The sequence below is a fragment of the Oryx dammah genome, unplaced genomic scaffold, assembly GCF_014754425.2.
Source record: "Oryx dammah isolate SB20612 unplaced genomic scaffold, SCBI_Odam_1.1 HiC_scaffold_23, whole genome shotgun sequence".
Classification (NCBI taxonomy): Eukaryota; Metazoa; Chordata; class Mammalia; order Artiodactyla; family Bovidae; genus Oryx; species Oryx dammah.
The window spans coordinates 26415653-26434041 of NW_024070207.1; the positions used below are offsets into that span (position 1 = coordinate 26415653).

Genomic DNA, 18389 nt, shown 5'->3' on the forward strand with positions numbered 1-18389 from the left:
GTGAGTTAAAGAGCTGAAAAAGAGTTTGGGCAAAGCAGCAGAATAGGGCACTAGGTAAGGAAATAGGGGCAAGATCAGGAAGGCAAAAATCAAATAAGCAGTCTGCTGAGGTGAGAGAATAAGGCGCTGCAGGCAGCTCATAAAACTTCAGAGCAGTTCACACCCTCTTAAGGTGAGCTCCCTAGAGGAGGAAATGGCAACCTACTCCAGTATTCTTTCCTGAGAAACCCCATGGACAGAGGAGCCTGGTGGAGTTGCAAAGAATCAGCCACAACTGAGCAAAAGCACAAGCAAGCAAGGTGAGCTCACCTGTGAGTACACAGGAATTAAAAACTCTTCTTTAAGAGCATTGAGCCATTACGTTTTTATCTCTGCTTCTGGCAAGACCCCAAAACTTCCCAGTCCCTCAGCAATTCAGAGGGACAGAAGTAAGATCAGGTTTTAGCCTACTCCATAACGAGGTTCTTGTTATTTTACCTGGAATCCCATCGGTCTGTTTTAGAATCATACTTATATGTGGGGATAAACTTGATTTCCCCTTCCATGAAGTCAGCAAAAGCTTTTTTCTGTGTGCGTTGAATATTTAGCTAGAGATAGAAAAATGTATCATATAAGCCAAGGTAACACCATCTTAATAGAAGTGATAATCAGGTTGACCAGCTATTTTTCTATGCATCTAGTTTCTGTATCTTTTGCAATTGTCAGAGTACATAGATAATATTTCTGTGCCTTATGAATTAAATTTTGACATTCCCACAGCATCTAAACTCACCCACAGACAGGATGCTCATATAAGCATGTCACTAATTTTTTATTGCTAATGGTGGTCAGGGTACAATGGAAAGATGAAACCTGAATAATCATAAGTTCCCTGAAGTTAGCATGTTTTTTTTTTTTAATTTATTGAAGCATAGCTGATTTACAATGTTTTCTTAATTTCTGCTGTATAGCAAAATGACTCAATTATATGTATATTCTTTTTCATATTCTTTTCCATTATGGTTGATAACAGAATATTGAACATAGTTTCCTGTGTTATACACTAGGATCTTATTTATCCTATATATAATAGTTTGAGTACAGCTTTTTTTTAAAAAGCACACAAAGGTTGACTGGATAATTCCAAAAGCCAAATTCAGTAAGAGTTAGAGATCATTTTGAAAATTATCCTCACTCAAGTATTTTACCAGAATTACATAAGATTCCAATTGTACCCCCTTTGGAGGCAGGACAGAGGAAAAAATGCAAAGAAGTTAGCTAGCCAACTTCAATGTGAAGGTAGACAGGGTGAAGACAGGCTCACTATAAACACCATTCTACTGCAAAACACCAGAATTCTGACCATATCTGAAGGTTAAAAGCCTCATATTAGGATTTAAAGACATTAAAAAAATAGACATTCAAGTCAACTTGAAACATTTTCTCCCCTCAATAAGAAGCATTCACTTTCAACAGCAGTATCCATATGCTGAACTAAAAAATTCAAGTCCTGTGCCAGGTTCTGAGGCAAATTGCCAGAAAACTAGGTTCCTCAATATTGTTTTATATAAATGCTACCATATCAATGCTTCCCTGACAAGTTTTAACATCTATAAAGCAGCTAGTCTCAACTTCTCCATCAGTTCCCATTAGACCGCAGTTTGTGCTATTTGTCCCAGACGAACTTCTCTGCTATGCTCCCCAATCCCCTCATAGGGCCTCCCTCTTTTACCTCCAAGCTGTTGCTGAGCCTGCCAAGTAATCATAGAGCAGCTTTCCCTGTTCCATCTGCCAAACCACATCAACATAGCTGAAGGCCTGTTTCCTCCAGGAAGTGTTTTCCAATTAACCCCACCCATTCTCCAACTCATTTATACAAATCTCTGAAATTTCTTCTTGATAAAGACTTAATGAATAAATGTTACATTGACTATTTATCATTAATATTATCTCCCCTTTTCCCATCCAAGTACTTTGTAAAAACCTTGTGTGTATTTGCTGCTTCACTAGTCACAATGTTTTCCCAAGACAATGAGACCTTTCCATCTACTTTTAGATTAAGACACACTTCCCATAGAGCTTAACAATTTTATCTGCTATGTAAGAAAGTACCTATAAGATAAAATTTTACTTACCTGGTCAAATTTCAAGAGTCTCTGAAGGTCATTCTTGTTAATAAGACTCTTTACTTCACTGGCATCAGGCATGCAAAGCCTGTAGTTCAAATCTCCCAACCAGATGACGACACTGAGGATCAAGTAATATATGAGTAAGAGTAGCAGTAATTAGCATAAAAGTCAATGAGAGGAGAATGCAGAGAAGGAAAATGGGTAGATTACTGATAAGCATTCATTTATCACCATCTGACAAGGGGTTTGAGTGCTAACTATCCTTTGGGGGTGAGTACTATCAACGCCTGAGAGGGACAAGGGGATGAGAAAAGAGGTGGGAGGACGGACACTGCATGCATGAGGAACAAAGATGGAGACATATGGGGTGTGTGTGGGACTCGGGAGCCAAGGAGTTAACTGCCTCAGAGAAGCATGTAGTTTATTTGCTGGACTAGCTTCAAAATTTCACCTGGCTGCTTGCCAGGTCTCTAGGGGAAGAGAATCTGAACATTTTCTGCCTCTCCAAGCTCTGATGTTCTACAGGCTCTCCACGAGGGTCTGCACAGTCTGAATGACACCTCTCTCAGGCGGGGCCCACTAGTGAACAGAGGTCCAGGGCTTCCGCTGCTGCCGGTCTGTTTACCCCTGCCAGGGAACCACAGTCCAAGTCCCAGGAAGAAAGGAGACTGGCAGCCCACAGGGGCCACAGGCTCCCAATCACAGCAACAGACCCCCAGGTGAGCTTAAGAGCCCCACAGGGGAGACCCTGAAATGACTGCACCAAAACGGGCTATTTCAAATTCTAAATGGGTCTCCTTGCCAATCTTTGATGCAACATGAAATTTAAGGAATCCCAGGTAAATAAATTTATGGAATTTCAGGTCAATTTTATGACCACTGATGTCAAGGCCTTGCTTTACCACTGTGAAGCAGAATTCCATATGATCCTAAATGTTGAGACAATATGGAACAGGCCAACATCACTATCTTGCCCTACTCTTTCCTCAATTACCTCACTCTCTATTGATTCTAAAACCCTCAAATTATCTTTTGTTTTCCTGCTAATTCCTATCTCAAACCGCTTATTCCAAGTCTCATCACCCTCTCAGAGTTTCAATTACTAGTGTTAATTTCCTTACAGCTATTTTCTACTAACAATCCATTCCTCAACTGATTTTTGTTTCTGTTCTTATTAAATTCCATTATTCACTAACCTTTCATATTAACCACTGGTGTTTTTAAATCACCATGGCCCCTTTTCTGAATGATTCACAGTCAGTGAAAAGAATAATGTAGACCTATGTTTACTGGCTTGGAAAATAATTCACAAAAAATAGGATAATACAGTCCTATATAATGAGTATGTGTGTGCATGTACATAGATAAAAGTCTAGAACAACACTATTCAGAAGAAATAGGATGCACATTACAAATGTAATTTAAAATTTTTTAGTAGCTGAATATAAGAAATAAAAGAAACAAGTGAAAATAACTTTAACAACAAATTTCATTCAACTCAATATATCCAAACTTTTGTCATTTCCATATGTAATCAATATTTTAAAAATTGAGATAGTTTACATTTTCCCCCATAATTTTAGTGCATAGTCTATGCTCACTACACATCTCAGTTTGGACTAGTTACTTTCAAGTGCCCAACAGTCACCTATGGCTACTGGACTGCCATACTGGACAGCAGAGATCTAGAAGGATACACACTGAATTGTCCACAATGGTTTTCTCTGGAGGGAGGGACTGGCTGGGGAAAGCAGAGATAAGAAATGATGGATTTTTTTCCTTTCACCCTTTATTATATTTATAATAAATATTTCTATTTTATAATAAAAAATAATGAAAACTGATTACAACTGACAGACCCCCTCCACCAATACTCAGATGTCCGCTGATAGAACTAACCTTGCCTCTGATAGCAAATCTAATTTCTCTGACTCATTGCATCTGCTAGTTCTCAAAACCTTCCTCTTCTTTGTGAAACCAATCCCAAAACAGTAATCTCTCACTCTGCACATTTCTATAGTTTCTCATCATGGTTAGTCTCTTCTCAGCTCTGCTACTCAAAGGCTAAAGAAGACTTAACCACTCACTCATGTTTCATGATGTTCAGCTGTGGGAGGGTCTGATTTGGGACCACAAAACTCATTCGTGCGCAGATGTCCTTATAATCTTGATTCCTTCTCTCAAACTCTTCCACGTGGGCAGCCAGGTGGGAATTGACAATACAAAAGGTAGTGTTGTGAAATACAAACCTCACAGCTACCCCACCTTTGTTTCCCTGTTAGCAAGAGTAATTATTCACAGTTAGTACAAAAGACACAATGAGCACCTGAACTTCATATGGACATGAAATCATAATCAAGCTCAACTCCAAAGAAACTCACCATCTTTCCCATGATTCCAGTTCCAACAGTTTCTGTAGCAATATCACGGATATATCGCAACTGATCCTTTCTGGCAAATATCAGGAGCATCATCCCAACAAGGCGGACTAGTTGAACCTTTAAGTTCCAGGGAATTAGAAGAGGTTTGTGTTAATACCACTCTTTGCACATCTCTAACTTCCCACAAGTAATTTTCCACCAAGAAGATATAATCATGCCTCAATTTGAATCTAAATCCTCTAATTTCCCAATGGACCTCATAAAGAGGAAACAAAATTTTTCCAGGAAAGCGCTAATCTGGCTCTGACCAGTAAAAGTCTTCAGGGACAACAAGTACCCTCAGCTCTAGATTCATTATTTTAATCACGTTTTAGCCTACCATGAGTAAGCAGTATTTAAAAGTTGAATAATAAAGACAAAGCCTCTATCCCAGCTTGTTCCTTTTGCCTCTTCTTCCTAGTTTCTGATTTACAATTTCCTGATAAAATGTATAACAATCCTATTGACTTCTTTGTGAACTAAAAATATGTCTGAAATATATATTAGTCTATATGAGAGGAATAACATCTTCAGCAGTCTTATCACCTACATCAGGTGTAAGAAGGTGCAGATGAAAATTACTCAGACAGATGACTCCTTTTGAAGGGCTTAGTATGGTAGCTGCATAATTAAAATAACTCTTTTGGTAGCCTCTACTATGTGCCTTCTAAAGACCAACAAATTGGGTCACCTTGCTAAAGTCAACTCTACTCTTGACTTACAACCAAGTTTTAAACTCATTTAAATTCCACAACACTCCTGTTCTTGCTCCAATTCCAAAGCTTACCCAATGCACCCACATGCTTCAAACTGCTTTTCTGTAAAGCATCCAGTTCTGACCGTGTAAGCAAACAATTTCAATCTTAAATTCTTGTTGCAAAAAATCACTTATATGTCATTTGAGTTAATTATTGCTATCAGTACAGTAAAATTCTTCCTTTCTCTTAAAACTTAGCCAAGCAATAAAACTATAGAATCGAGAAGCTTAGAGAATTTTTTTTCTAGGAAATAGGAATGAAAAGCATTAGTCTGCCCTATCCGGTATTACACATGGGGGAGAATTCAATTAATCCATTCTTTTGGAACAAGCTATAAACAGAGTAACTTCCAGTGAGTGCTATTTAGTCATATACTAAAAAAGATAATTAAATGCAGCTTACTTTCTTATACTTGGCTTTGGAATGCAAACTCCTCTCTACCGCCAAGGACCACTCTTGTTCTTTCACAGATTCAAAGTAGAAAAAGGCTTCTGTGCTCAAGTCCAGCTCTTGGAATCTGAGAAAACAAGAGGATGTGAGATCTACATCCCATAATTATCTCTGACTACCTCCTGTCCCATTTTTCGAGACATTAGGTGAAAAAGGAATGTGGGAGAGAGGAATTTTAGAGAACTGCTCTACTGATTCAAGTGATCAGTAAGGACAAGTAGTTTTCTTTTCAAAAGACTCCCCCACAAGTATATGCATAGGCCAAGCAAAACACAAAAAAACTTTCATAAGGGATAACAGAGCTTTGCTTATATATCCTAGGGATAGTCACTATTAGAATTAACCTCAGATCTCAGTTTCTATGAAGAATATAGTTTTCTATGGGTTTTGAGAGGACTAGATGCTTCCTCACACCATTTTATATATCTGTTCCTTTATGATCTCACAAATTTGACCCACAAGTTAGCTCTCATATATAGTCTATAGTAGGTTTTTACAAACAGTGGGGAAAAAAGGGCAAAATGTCACATAAAGTAACACCAAACATATAGCCAAAATAAAATTCCAGACATGTATTTTACCCAATGCAGTAGATATCAGGAGGATTCAGATCACAGTTCAGCCAAGGTTCTAACCCACTATCTGGAGACTGGCCATTCACGTTCCACGTTCCAACAAAAAATCTAATACATAATACCAAAAAATAATTTAGAAACAAAGCTAAAGTATGAACTAAAGAAAGTTCTCTCATTACTTCTATACAAGTGTATATTCACAATAAGCCAGTGCAATTTCTCAAGCTGCTTTGCCACACATACCAAAAACCCTTCTTGCCTGTAGAATGCAAAGGCAGTGGGCTTATTCCCTCTAAATTTCACATCAGGTAAACCTACAGAAAGGAATCAAGTTTCTATTTAAAAAACACAAATTTAATGGCTCTACCACATTTCCTTCCTCTTACATTCCATCCAAACATATTTGAAGGGAGAGCTTCTGGATGGGAAAGAGGTATCTTCACTCTGTAAGGATGTATAATATGGATAACTGTTCCATAAGGAACCATAGTTAAATCCAAAAACTCACTTCTTGAAGGATTACAAGGACATCTGTGGAGGAAATTCTGTTGAGACAGATATAGTATTAAGGGGGAAAGCAGAAGGGAAAACTCATGACTGTCTTAACTGTTTACATACAAATATAAGCATCCTGGGGAATCTGAAGAACTGGAGGCTTCAGCACAGGGATATAGTCATGACTGAATTAGAATAAATGAGGCATAATGGGATAGCAGATGGGACTGGAATCTTGGACTAAAAGGGTACATGCTGTTCGCAAATAACAAAGAAAAGCGTTGCTGCTCTGCACATCGAGATACACGGCACACTACTCCACTCTACATGCCACACACAGTGAATCCAAGAAAGAGGATATCAACAAGTAAAAATGAAATGAAAAATATAATAGAGGAAAGAATTCAAGATAGGCCTCCCAATCAAGAGGATTGGGTGAAACTTCCTTTAGTTAACTTACCAAAGTAGGAAAATAAAAATTAAAGTCTAGCGGTAACAGTGGACTTAATTTGCCAATACTGGCAAGAAGAAATTCAGCAGGTCAGATAGATAAACACACCTGCTTATGGAATGTGCTAGGAGACAATTCTCTAGTACATGTGAGCTTGACTTCGTTCTCTAAGAGTGGATAGTATTAGTAGATGTGGTATCATTAGTAATTAGAAAATCCAAGGGAAATTGTAGCATTTGCATTATTGCGGATATGTAGGTTACTGACCACATAAAGACAAGCGCTTAAATCAGCTCACTATTCTTTTTTATTATGCTTTTATTCTGAAATAAGTTAATTATACCAATACCTTAAATACCAAAAGAATATTTTTTTCTATACCAACTAATGTAACTAATGTTTCATCTCCGTAAGTAGGAGAGAGACTAACCTGAAATTCTGAATGTTGACATATTCTTTTTCTCGCTTTGCCAGGATGTGTTTGATGAGACCCTCCCGCTGTCCAGACTGGGTGTTTGGTACAAAGAGCTTCCGCATGGTGTTGGTCACTTTGGGGGGTTCCTTGTTAGAAGCTTCTTTTTCACGTGGAAGCCTAGCAAATAAATGAGCAATTCAGAAGTGAAACTGCCTTCACCAGGGAAGTCTCACACATGGGAAATCTGTTTCAACACAGGACTTACATTCTATTCACTGAAGGGGGTGGGGGTGGAGGTTCCCGGTGAACCCCTACAGGCTGATTCTGCAAATTGATTTTCTTGTCCAAATTCATAGATGAAAAATTATCCTCAAATCCAAGAAGCCCTGAAGGATGCAGAACCCAGAGTCAAAGCGGGGGAAGATAACATCCAACTTGTTCAGGATAGATAGGACTTTGCTTTGGTCAGCGGTTTTGGTCTGACCCCTATTTGCTCAGCGGCGTTACCAAATAGAAAGGTATACGAACAGTGATAACATAGCTAGGGGAAGAAGCACATCTGTCCCTGAACCACTGACATATTAACTAGAATGATAAACATAACTAGTTACATTAACTTGGAACATGACTAAAAGAGCGAGTATTTATAGACTTTTAGCACGATGCCTGGTTGATAATTAGGGATTATATCACTATCTCATTTAATTGTCACAAAGACCCCCATGAGATAGGTGCTATTAAAAAATCTTCCTAAGTTACAGAAAAAGAAACAGAAGCTCAGAGATGTCAAAGTAACTTGACCAAGGTCATATAACTAGGAAGTCAGAGAGCTGTGATTTAAACCCAGGCAGTCTGCCCCTGGAGTCTGCATTTTTTACCCCTCTGCTAAGCTGGCTCCAAAAGAGCTAATGTGCCACAGAAAGTAACAGGACTGAACATGAGGTGATGAGTACAGACTCCAAAACCACTCCATAGAAGAAGGTATCTGACATTGACATTACTCCACACTATCTTATCTGCCCAGATAAAATCTACTGACTCTGCAATCATTATAGCAACCAGGGGTAAAAAAAAGAATCTTTTCAGTACCTGAAAAAACAGAAGAGTTGTCCTTAGTGTCTAATTTCTGGTACCAGCTGGATGACTCCTTTTGGTCTGGAACAAGAAGCTGTGACTGAGCTGGAGAGAGAGGGGTCATAGAGTGAAACAACCATTCCACTGAATGGAACTTACCATAACCAAAAGAGGAGCCTGGCAGGCTACAGTCCATGGGGTTGCAACAGTCGGGCACGACTTAGCAACTAAACCACCACCACCACCACCAAAGGCCATTCACTTAGCACCATTCCTGAACACAAAGGAAGAGACTAAGAAAATGAGAGCAGTTCTGGGACCATCTGGGGCTGGAGGAGGATTACTGTCTGCAGTAAGCTGGCCATGGCAAGAAACAGATTCTGGAAATTGATTCAGGGTCCTTAAAGCTGAATAGACTTACCCTAACCTATCCCTGGGGTCATTCCTGAACAACAACAAAAATCACCTATCAAGGCTCCATGGGCAAGGTACTCTGCTAACAGCCACCTGTCTCTGTATGCATGTCCCATACAAATAGAAAGAAAACTGTTGAGGTTTGAGTTACCTTCCTGAGCAGCAAGGACTTCTGAGACGAACTTCACACAGTGATCCTCATCAGGGATTTCAAAGCATCGCTCTCTGGTCCAGTCCCCTTGAATCCGAATTTTGCAGCCACCTAAAAAGAACAGAAATCCATATACATATAATGTTTTCTTGGGATCATATTTTCAACTTACCAATTTAATAGAAGAAGATCCAGAGAGCAAACATTCCAGACCTCTAATGTATGAAGCATACCTATAAGATCAAGGGATTCGTTGTGGTGGTGGTATTGGGGGTGATGCAGAGAAAAATTTAATGTAGGCTAATGAACTGTATAAATGAGCAGCCCAATATAGTGACATGATGCATAATAAAATCATAGTTTCCTACATTCTGATATGTTGCTCGTATGTCACTGTAGGAACCTTCAAATTCTAGCAAAAGATCAATTCCCCAACCACCCCCCCTCACAGCTCCTAGCTGGAAATTCCTACCACTTCAAATCCAGATCACATAATATGAATCTCTGAAGTGTGAAGGGAAAAACGGAAATAGGATGGTTTGTTCCTTAGGTACAGACTGTACTCAGGCAACTGAATTTATAAGCTAAGTAAAAAAGAAAAGCATAATGGGATCGGCTTGAATTATTCTGAAAAGAAGCATCCATACCTCATTTACCTCCAGTAAAAAATCTATGTCTTGAAAAAACTCACAAAAATAATATAATGACCTATGTCCATGAGTGTTCTGGTTCAAGTATAGCCAATTGGAAAACAGTGTAATTAGAAGCAAAGTTACCTAGGACTTCAGTTTCTTATGTATATAACATACTGTCTCCCCTTTGCTAAAGCCTTACATTTACCATCTGTATCAACTGTCTGGCTATGGTGATCCAGGAAACCCAGGTCCTTGTTTATATTCTTATTTTAACTGATTTATTACACATACTGCTTTCTCATGGCCTTAGAAACTTCAGCTCTTTGAGGGCAAAAGACAGGTTTCACATAAGGTTTACCCAACACAACACTCTCAGTGGTCTCCCGGGGTTGTCTGGGACAGAAGGGCTTCTTAGGACTCAAGACTTCTAAAGCTAAGACCAGGAAAGCCCCAGGCAAACTGGGCTCATCAGTTACTTTATTGATAATAATGACATCAGACTTCACAGACAAAAGGCATTTAATGACTATAGAACTGGACTCTTTCACACTTGTAAATAACAGAGAGATGAGAAAATGAAATGAAAATCGTAGTATCTTATGGTAGAAATCCACTTCTGAATCTTTGACTCTCTCTTTCTTTGCATTTCTTTACGTTTCTATCTACATAGATTTAGTGATCAGAAGAAAGAGATAAACATAGAGGATTAAAATGAGGGAAAAAAGCATGCAAGAGGACCAGCAATAAGAAATTAATGAGGCTGCCACTGTAAGGAGAAAAAAAGGGCATGAATAAGGACTGTCAATTAGAACTGCCTTCAAGATACAGGGAAAACCTCCTTCAGGACACAAATAGTCCTCTCTTTCTCTGATAATTTATATTAAAAGTAGAAAAAAAACTTAAAAAGAGCAGCTTGTATCGGATAGAAACTTAGAACAGGAACATGTGTTCTCTCTGTTCCAGGATCTTGAAAGATACATTTTAGCAAATTTAAAAAAATAAACTGACCCATTTAACAGAAGATTCCAGAAACTGCTTACAAAACAAAAAACACTAGATGCTCTCTCACCATGTTGCATGGGAAAGAGAACAAATTACCTCCTCCACCCAACTGTCTACTCTTCCCTGCCAGCCCTTCTGGCCTCTGAAATCAGCTAACACTCCTCTTTCCTCAACTTCTCTGAATACTCCCTGAATCTCTCAGTAGTTCTCAACTCAGGGAGCATCAGAATTACCAGAGGCACTTTCAGGAAATACTGACACTTGGGTCCCACCCCAGGCCAAGAAAACAATTTCTGGGGGTGAAGCCCAGACACTGGCAGTTTCTAAAAACACTCCCCCAGGTGATCTAGTGCATCCAGAAAACCAGTCACCTGCAAACTGGCTGGTCCCTGAGAGTAGCTCCCCCTGTGGCCCACTGAAGTAGAGGCTATTTATAGTCTCTCACACACTATGTAATTTAAGACTGGTGTCCTTATTTGTCCTAATGCCATCTCCAGACCATTCCCTCTCCTCCCTCAGGAAAAATCCCTTCTCCTTTGAGGCTCACCCACTGGACTATGCCAGCGCTTTCCCTTCCCTCCTCCATGAGATCATGTACCAACCTCCCAGAAACTTCTGAATCCAGGTCTGATTCATAAGACTTCCTCTCAACTCACACTTTTGCTTTAATTTTGCATCCTTCAAAATTAGCACCAAAAACTCAGTCAACACCTTCAACTTCCTCATCCAACGACCTTGCCCCTCCACCTCAGCCACCTACTCCCTCAGTCTTACTGGGACTACTCAGTTATACCCTGGATCTTTTGTCACAGAAACACCATCACCTCATAAATCTTTAATTCAAATACCTACTCTGAACTCTTTGCCGCTTACCTGCTCTTAGGGGAACCTCTGACACACTGATCCCTTCACTTTCTCAGTATTCATTCACTCTCTCTTGCTTTCACTACCCTCTCCCACCTTTCTTTGTGAGGGCACTAACCCTGCAACTGTGCTTAAGAAATTTTCTCAGCAAGAATACTGGAGTAGGTTGCCATTTCCTCTTCCAGGGGATTTTCCCGACCCCAGGATTGAATTCATGTCTCCTGAAGCTCCTGTACTGGCAGGCAGACTCTTTACTACTGAGCCGCCAGGAAGCCCTTCGCTTTCCTTTTTGTCAAACAGAAGCCATCATTTCACTCAGTTGCAAAAACCCAGAACTGCCTTACTACTCACTGTGTTCTGGCTAATGCCTACCTGGCTAACTTTCAACACTCAGAAATCCAACTAACTGCGTTCTCTGTACTTATATCTGAGGGAGTAAAACCAGATACACAAGCACACACACCCCCCATTATAAATTGACTGCTAACCTCAACAGGGCCCTGTATGATAGGAATCAGTCTGTTTCCATAGTCAACTTGTCTCCCACTACTATCTGGAAAAACAATTCACAACTTCACATTTATCATCAGTCTTTGAATCCCACTCTTCTCAAGCTCTTTTCTTCCAAGCAGACTGCTTTTTCTCATACTTCAGAGGAAATGGAAGCCATCATATAAAACCTACCTGTGTCTCTATTCATCTTCTTTCCCTTCTGGTACAAGGAAGAAGATCAGAGGAATTACAACCCCTTGGGTTCTCTCAGGAATCGTACCCTCTCTATCATTCTCTAGATACCTCCCCTCAGTATCTTCAACCTCTCCCTCATAGTCTCCTTCTTATCAGCATTTAAATAAATCGTGTTCTAAATTCTCATTTAAAACAAAAAACCTTCCTGGACCCCATATCCCCCTCCAACTCCAGTTCATCTCTACATTCCCCTCTGCAGTCAAGCTTTGAAAGACACATAGTTAAGTTACTACTTGCTCACCTTCCGTTTTGCTCTTTAATCCACTCCAATGTAACTTTGGCTCCCACTACCCCTCTGAAATTGCTTTGTTAAGGTCACCAATAATCTCCATATTGCTAAATTCAGTGGATATTCTTCAGTCATATTATCAGATCTATCAGCAGAAATCAACAGTTGATCCCTCCTTGAAATAGTCTCTTTAAAAGGCTTCTATGACACCATACTCATCTAATTTCTCTCTCTCTTTGGTCACTAATTTTTAGTGCCCTTTGAAGTATCTTCTCCTCTACCCAAACTTTAAAAAGTAGAGTGAGTTCAATCCTAAACCTTTTTCTTCACTCTGTATCAGCACTGTCCAATAGGACTTTCTGTGATGATGGACATGTTGTATAACTACACTGTGCAATATGGTAAACAATGACCCCATGTGGCTAATGAGTACTTGAAATGTGACTAGTGCAACTGAGGAATTGATTTTCTAATTTTGTTCTAATTAATTTAAATAGGCACATATGACTAGTGGCTACTATAACTGATAGCACAGCTATACAATACAATCACATCATCTCCTACGGTTTCAAATACCCTCTTTGTGCTAGTGACCCAGACCTTACTTCTGAGCTTCAGATGCATACATTCAACTGCCAATTTATCATCTACACTGAAGTATCTCAAAGAAATTTCAAAGTAAACATAGCGAAAACTCCAGGAAAACTCATTCCTCTTGCAATGTTCTTATTTCTGCAAATGGTACCACCAACCACATTCATGCCAGAAACCTAGGATTCATCCTTGACAACTTCTCTTCAGCTTACCCTCTACCCCCACACCAGCCTCTGTTGATTTACTCTTCAAAATCATTTATCATATCTGTCTACTTTTCTCCATTCTTACTGCCACCATACTCTCTAGCACTCTAGCTTAAACCACTGAAAGAGCCTCCTGGCAACCCAACACGGACATAAAATCCTTCATATTCTTTCAGTTTTTAAACTCTAAAAATCCAGATTCCTCATCATGGCTTACAAGATTCTACTGGATCTGGTCCTAGCCTGGCCTACCTTAGTGCCTGAGACTTATTTCAGGCATCCTGGCCTTCTTTCATTTCAAAAAAAGTATCAAGCTACTTCCCAGTTTGGGACCTATACACATGACGTTCCTGGAATCTTCTCTTCCCCATTTTCACCTCTTAACTTATCCCCTCTGGTCTCAATTTAAAAGTCACTTCTTCAAAGAGGCCTTCCCTGAGGACCTTGACTAATTTAGTCTTATCAACTCTCTGTATTTCTCCCTGATAGTATTTATCAAAACTGCAGCTATGAGGACTTCCCTGGCAGTCCAGTGGTTAGGACTCCAGGGTTCTGCTGCAGAGGGCCTGGGTTCAATCCCGAGTTGGGGAACTAAGATCTCACAAGCTGTGGGTGAGGAAGCCAAGAAAAAAAAAAAAAAAAAAAAACAACAACGACCCTGTAACTATGTAACCATACATTACCAGTTTAAAAGCTGTTTCTTGCACTAAGTTTTATGAAGTACCATGCCTATGCTGCTTTTCCCTGTATCCCTAGAGCATAGTGCCTGGCACATAAGAGGTATTCATAAGCTTATGGAAAGGATTAACGGATTATAGCCATCAATGTGACACTAGTACCAAATAGCAGAGAAGCAAGAACCAAAGCAGGAGCAGCAACTTTATCTATGTTATTTTCTACCGATTGTGCAGCACTTAGAATAGTGCCTGGCAAATAGAAGGCACTCTACAAATATTTGTTGAAGAATGAATAAAAGAGGGCTCAGTATTAGGGAATTAGTATCATACTGTCCATCAATAGGTCAAATAAGGAAGAACAATAGAATATCTCTATACATACTAAAAAGACATTTGATAAAATTTAATATATATTCATCATTTTAAAAACACAAAGGACTTCCCTGGTGGTCCAGTTGTTGAGACTCCATGCTTCCACTGCAGGGGGCGTGGGTTCAATCCCTGGTTGGGGATCTAGGATCCCACATGCCCATATGGCATGGCCAAAAAAATTAAATAAACTCATACAAATTTGAAATATATGTAGTTTCTTAACATTTTTTAAAAATAAAACTATCAAATCAATAAGCAATAATGTCCTCAACAGTGAAGCACCACTTGAGGCATTCTTACTGGAATCAGGAGCTAAACATAAAATGTCATCATCATCATCATTTAACGTTGACCTCCAAATTCTTGTTGGTGTAATGAGATAGGAATCAAAACTAATAGCTACTGCTGCTGCTGCTGCTGCTGCTGAGTCACTTGAGTCACGTCCGACTCTGTGCGACCCATACATGGCAGCCCACCAGGTTCCCCCGTCCCTGGGATTCTCCAGGCAAGAATACTGGAGTGGGTTGCCATTTCCTTCTCCAGTGCAGGAAAGTGAAAAGTGAAAGTGAATTCACTTAGTCAGGTCTGACTCTTTGCGACCCCATGGACTAGCCTACCAGGCTCCGCTGTCCATGGGATTTCCCAGGCAAGAGTACTGGAGTGGGTTGCCATTGCCTTCTCCAGGTATAGCTACTAGAAAGACACAGAACTATTATTTGCAGATGACTAGGGCTATCAAAACCAAAAAAGAAAATAAAAGGCTCCCCCAAAATAAAATTCTGTAAAGTGGCTGGATAAAAGATAAATATCTAAAAGTCAACAGCTGCTCTGTATACTAGTAGTAAGCAACAGAAGAGAAAAAAGCTTCCAAAAAAAAGTTCCACTGACAATAGCAGCAAAAAAAATCCATCAAAAAATACTTAACCTACAAATATTTGCTATCTATGAAGAAACCACAATATGTTACTGAGAGATATAAAGAGAACCTCAGTAGGCAGAAAGAGATATACCATGTTCCTTGACAGTGACTTAATTTTACAAAGGAGTTAAATTAACAAAATTTGGTACATATCTATGGTGAAATGTTAGCCATTAAAAATCATGTTTTTAAACTATTTTAAATGATATGGGAAAGGTCACAATATTTGTTAAATGAAAATGTAGGATAAAAACTATATATTAGGATTCCAATTATATAAGGGGATACATAAAAATGTTAATTACAGTGGTGATCTCTAGGTCACAGGAGTGTAATTTTAATTTAATACTTTAAATTTTCCTGAACTTTACAAATTGTACATAATGAAGGATGTATTGTCTCTATAATCAGAAAAAAACATTTTAAAATGTTTAATACCAACATCCAGACAGTGGGAAAACACAAAGTTTCAGTAAAATCAGCCTTGCTTAACAAACCCAAGGTCTTCTCCAGCAACATATTGTGTGCTCTAAAGGTTTATATGTGAAGCCTAAGGATCAAGACAAAATCTAGTTCCAGTACAAATATTAATAAATAGGCAGAAATGAAGGATTTTATTCAAGTAGTTGCTTAACTCCTTCTCATATAATCTAGTAACTTGAACTCTGGACACAGCAACACATGGTTAATTTCCATGTAGGAGAGGCCAACTAAACCAACGTCATAAATTAGGTGTTTGTAAGAGAAAAGGCACAGCTCAGTTTAACTTTTCAGCTATGGAAATACCTATTTCCATACTAAGAACAGGACATTTAGGTATCTAATTTCAGAAGATTTCAGCACCAATGTGAGTCATTGCTGAACAAACTTTGCTCACATTTTGCTTTATTAGTATTGCTCTTACCTTCTCTTTTTTAAGTACAATAAGGCATAGATATTAGGTTACTTGCTCTCCTGGATATCTGCAGTAGAAGCTAGAAGTTGGATGTGCTTAGCCTTTTAGGATCAGCCCTTAAGACTTCCAAAATTTATGACCAAAGGAAAGAATAATAAAATCCAAATGAGAAGAAGTACCTAAACTGTGTAATACAAAACAATAGTGCCAAGGACAGGGACTATATCTAAGCAAAATTATGTGTGAACTGATAGCCCCAAGCTAAGAGCCAAGTCCCAGGCATCCAAGGACTCAACCAAGAGATAAAGCACCCCATTTGATTTGGATTCATGTCGTCATGTACTCTTTCCCATGGCAACCACAGAGTAGATACAGTAGCATTCAAGTGCCCAATTTTTCCTCCCCATGTTAACAAAGCACAATTTTAGATGATAAATGGAAAACAGCTTGCACAGAAAGTCTAAGATGATTTGTTTCAAACAGATAAAAAATGCGAGAATGGAAACAGTGAGAAGGAAGACCATGTTCTCTCTGATAAAGAAATGCCTTGAGAAGATGGTCTTAAATAAAAGACCAAAATTATTTTAAGAAAAAAAAACAAAAAAAAACAAAAAAAAAACAAAAGATTTCCCTGGTACAAAAGGGACTCTGTAGGCTCCCAAATAATATAATAAATTAAGGAAAACATTATGATTTAACATGTAAAAATCAAAAGTAGGTAGGGGGAAAAAGCTTAAAACATAACAGCAGTTAAAAAAACCTCATAAACCTGTTGTGCCTTAAACACTCTACGGCCCTTCCTACAATTTCCTACTCTACAGGAATGACTTAACTGATAGCTACAAAAAACTGGTATCTCAAAGAAGTTCAGCATCAGAAAAGCAGATCACATTTTCAACTTTTTAAAGACTCTTGCCAGCCACCTGCTTTTTCTTAAGCTTAGGCTAAGTGTTTTGGGGAGGCAATACTAATTTGTATGGCTGCCTTATGAAAATAGAGAATACAGGATAAAATGGTAAGATAAAAGTTGTACAAAAAAGGTATCTTACATATAGTGGGTCTTCAAGTACATATTTGTTGAATGAAAATCAACTCCATTCAGAAAGATACTTACTGTTTGAAGCTATGTCAATTAAAAGAGTTTCTTCTGCTTCTAAAGGAAAAGAAGAATAGGATCAGGGAAGAGAAAACCATTCATTATAACCCAAAGAAGTACAAAGCTAACTACTTCTTTCAATCACCACTCCTAGGTTTTAGAACACATTAAAAACAATCCTTTGCTTTTTTGTTTAGCACTTTTAAAGGGGGATTTTAATAGCACTGTGTCCTAAAGATTATAAGCAATTCAACTAAAACAAAAATGCATTGAACAAGTAATTACATGGAATTCCTCAAAGCAAATCAAGCAATGACAATAGTAGGGAATATAACATGTTAATTCAAGTGAAGGTGAGTTTAATTCCCCTCAACTATAACACACTAACTTAATATAATCTAACTGTATCATTTAGATAATTCTTATAAAAAGCCAAGAAAGTGACCCCAAAAGCCTAGAGGTAAATTACTTTCTTAACTCAAATCTAGTCTCTGAAAATTTTCCAATGACCTCATTACCTCCACCCCTGCTGCATACAGGAACAGAGAATACTTGAAGTTATCTTCAGGCTACCATTAACACTTGTGGGTCCAAGGCTTACCACACCCATCAAGTATAAAACGGGTCAAGTTCAAAGTTCTATTTTCTCTCCATGGCTCACCTAGACTTCCTCCCTTACCTCTAGTGTCTAGATCCAACTCATCACTTCCTCTTGGACTTTCCTGGATTTGGCCACTGGCACCTGTCAGACCCTCCTGGCTGGTTAATCTCTGGGTACTCCCTCTGGGTACTGACTCCTTCCTGGAGGAGGAAATGGCAACCCACTCCAGTATTCTTGCCTG

General features: G+C 38.8%; 1 protein-coding gene across 2 annotated transcripts in view; it reads right to left on the bottom strand.

The window, feature by feature from the left end:
• OCRL (OCRL inositol polyphosphate-5-phosphatase) overlaps window positions 1-18389 on the bottom strand; it is a 48328-nt gene that overhangs the window by 23451 nt on the left and 6488 nt on the right. For both annotated transcript variants that reach the window (XM_040265190.1, XM_040265189.1), the window contains exons 3-13: window positions 17566-17604; window positions 9312-9422; window positions 8762-8851; window positions 7938-8058; window positions 7688-7849; window positions 6318-6419; window positions 5689-5803; window positions 4490-4606; window positions 4196-4383; window positions 2115-2226; window positions 478-587 (exon numbers count right to left, since the gene is read on the bottom strand). In XM_040265190.1, the coding sequence (XP_040121124.1) occupies window positions 478-587; window positions 2115-2226; window positions 4196-4383; window positions 4490-4606; window positions 5689-5803; window positions 6318-6419; window positions 7688-7849; window positions 7938-8058; window positions 8762-8851; window positions 9312-9422; window positions 17566-17604 (1267 nt within the window). The remainder of the gene's footprint in view (window positions 1-477; window positions 588-2114; window positions 2227-4195; window positions 4384-4489; window positions 4607-5688; window positions 5804-6317; window positions 6420-7687; window positions 7850-7937; window positions 8059-8761; window positions 8852-9311; window positions 9423-17565; window positions 17605-18389) is intronic.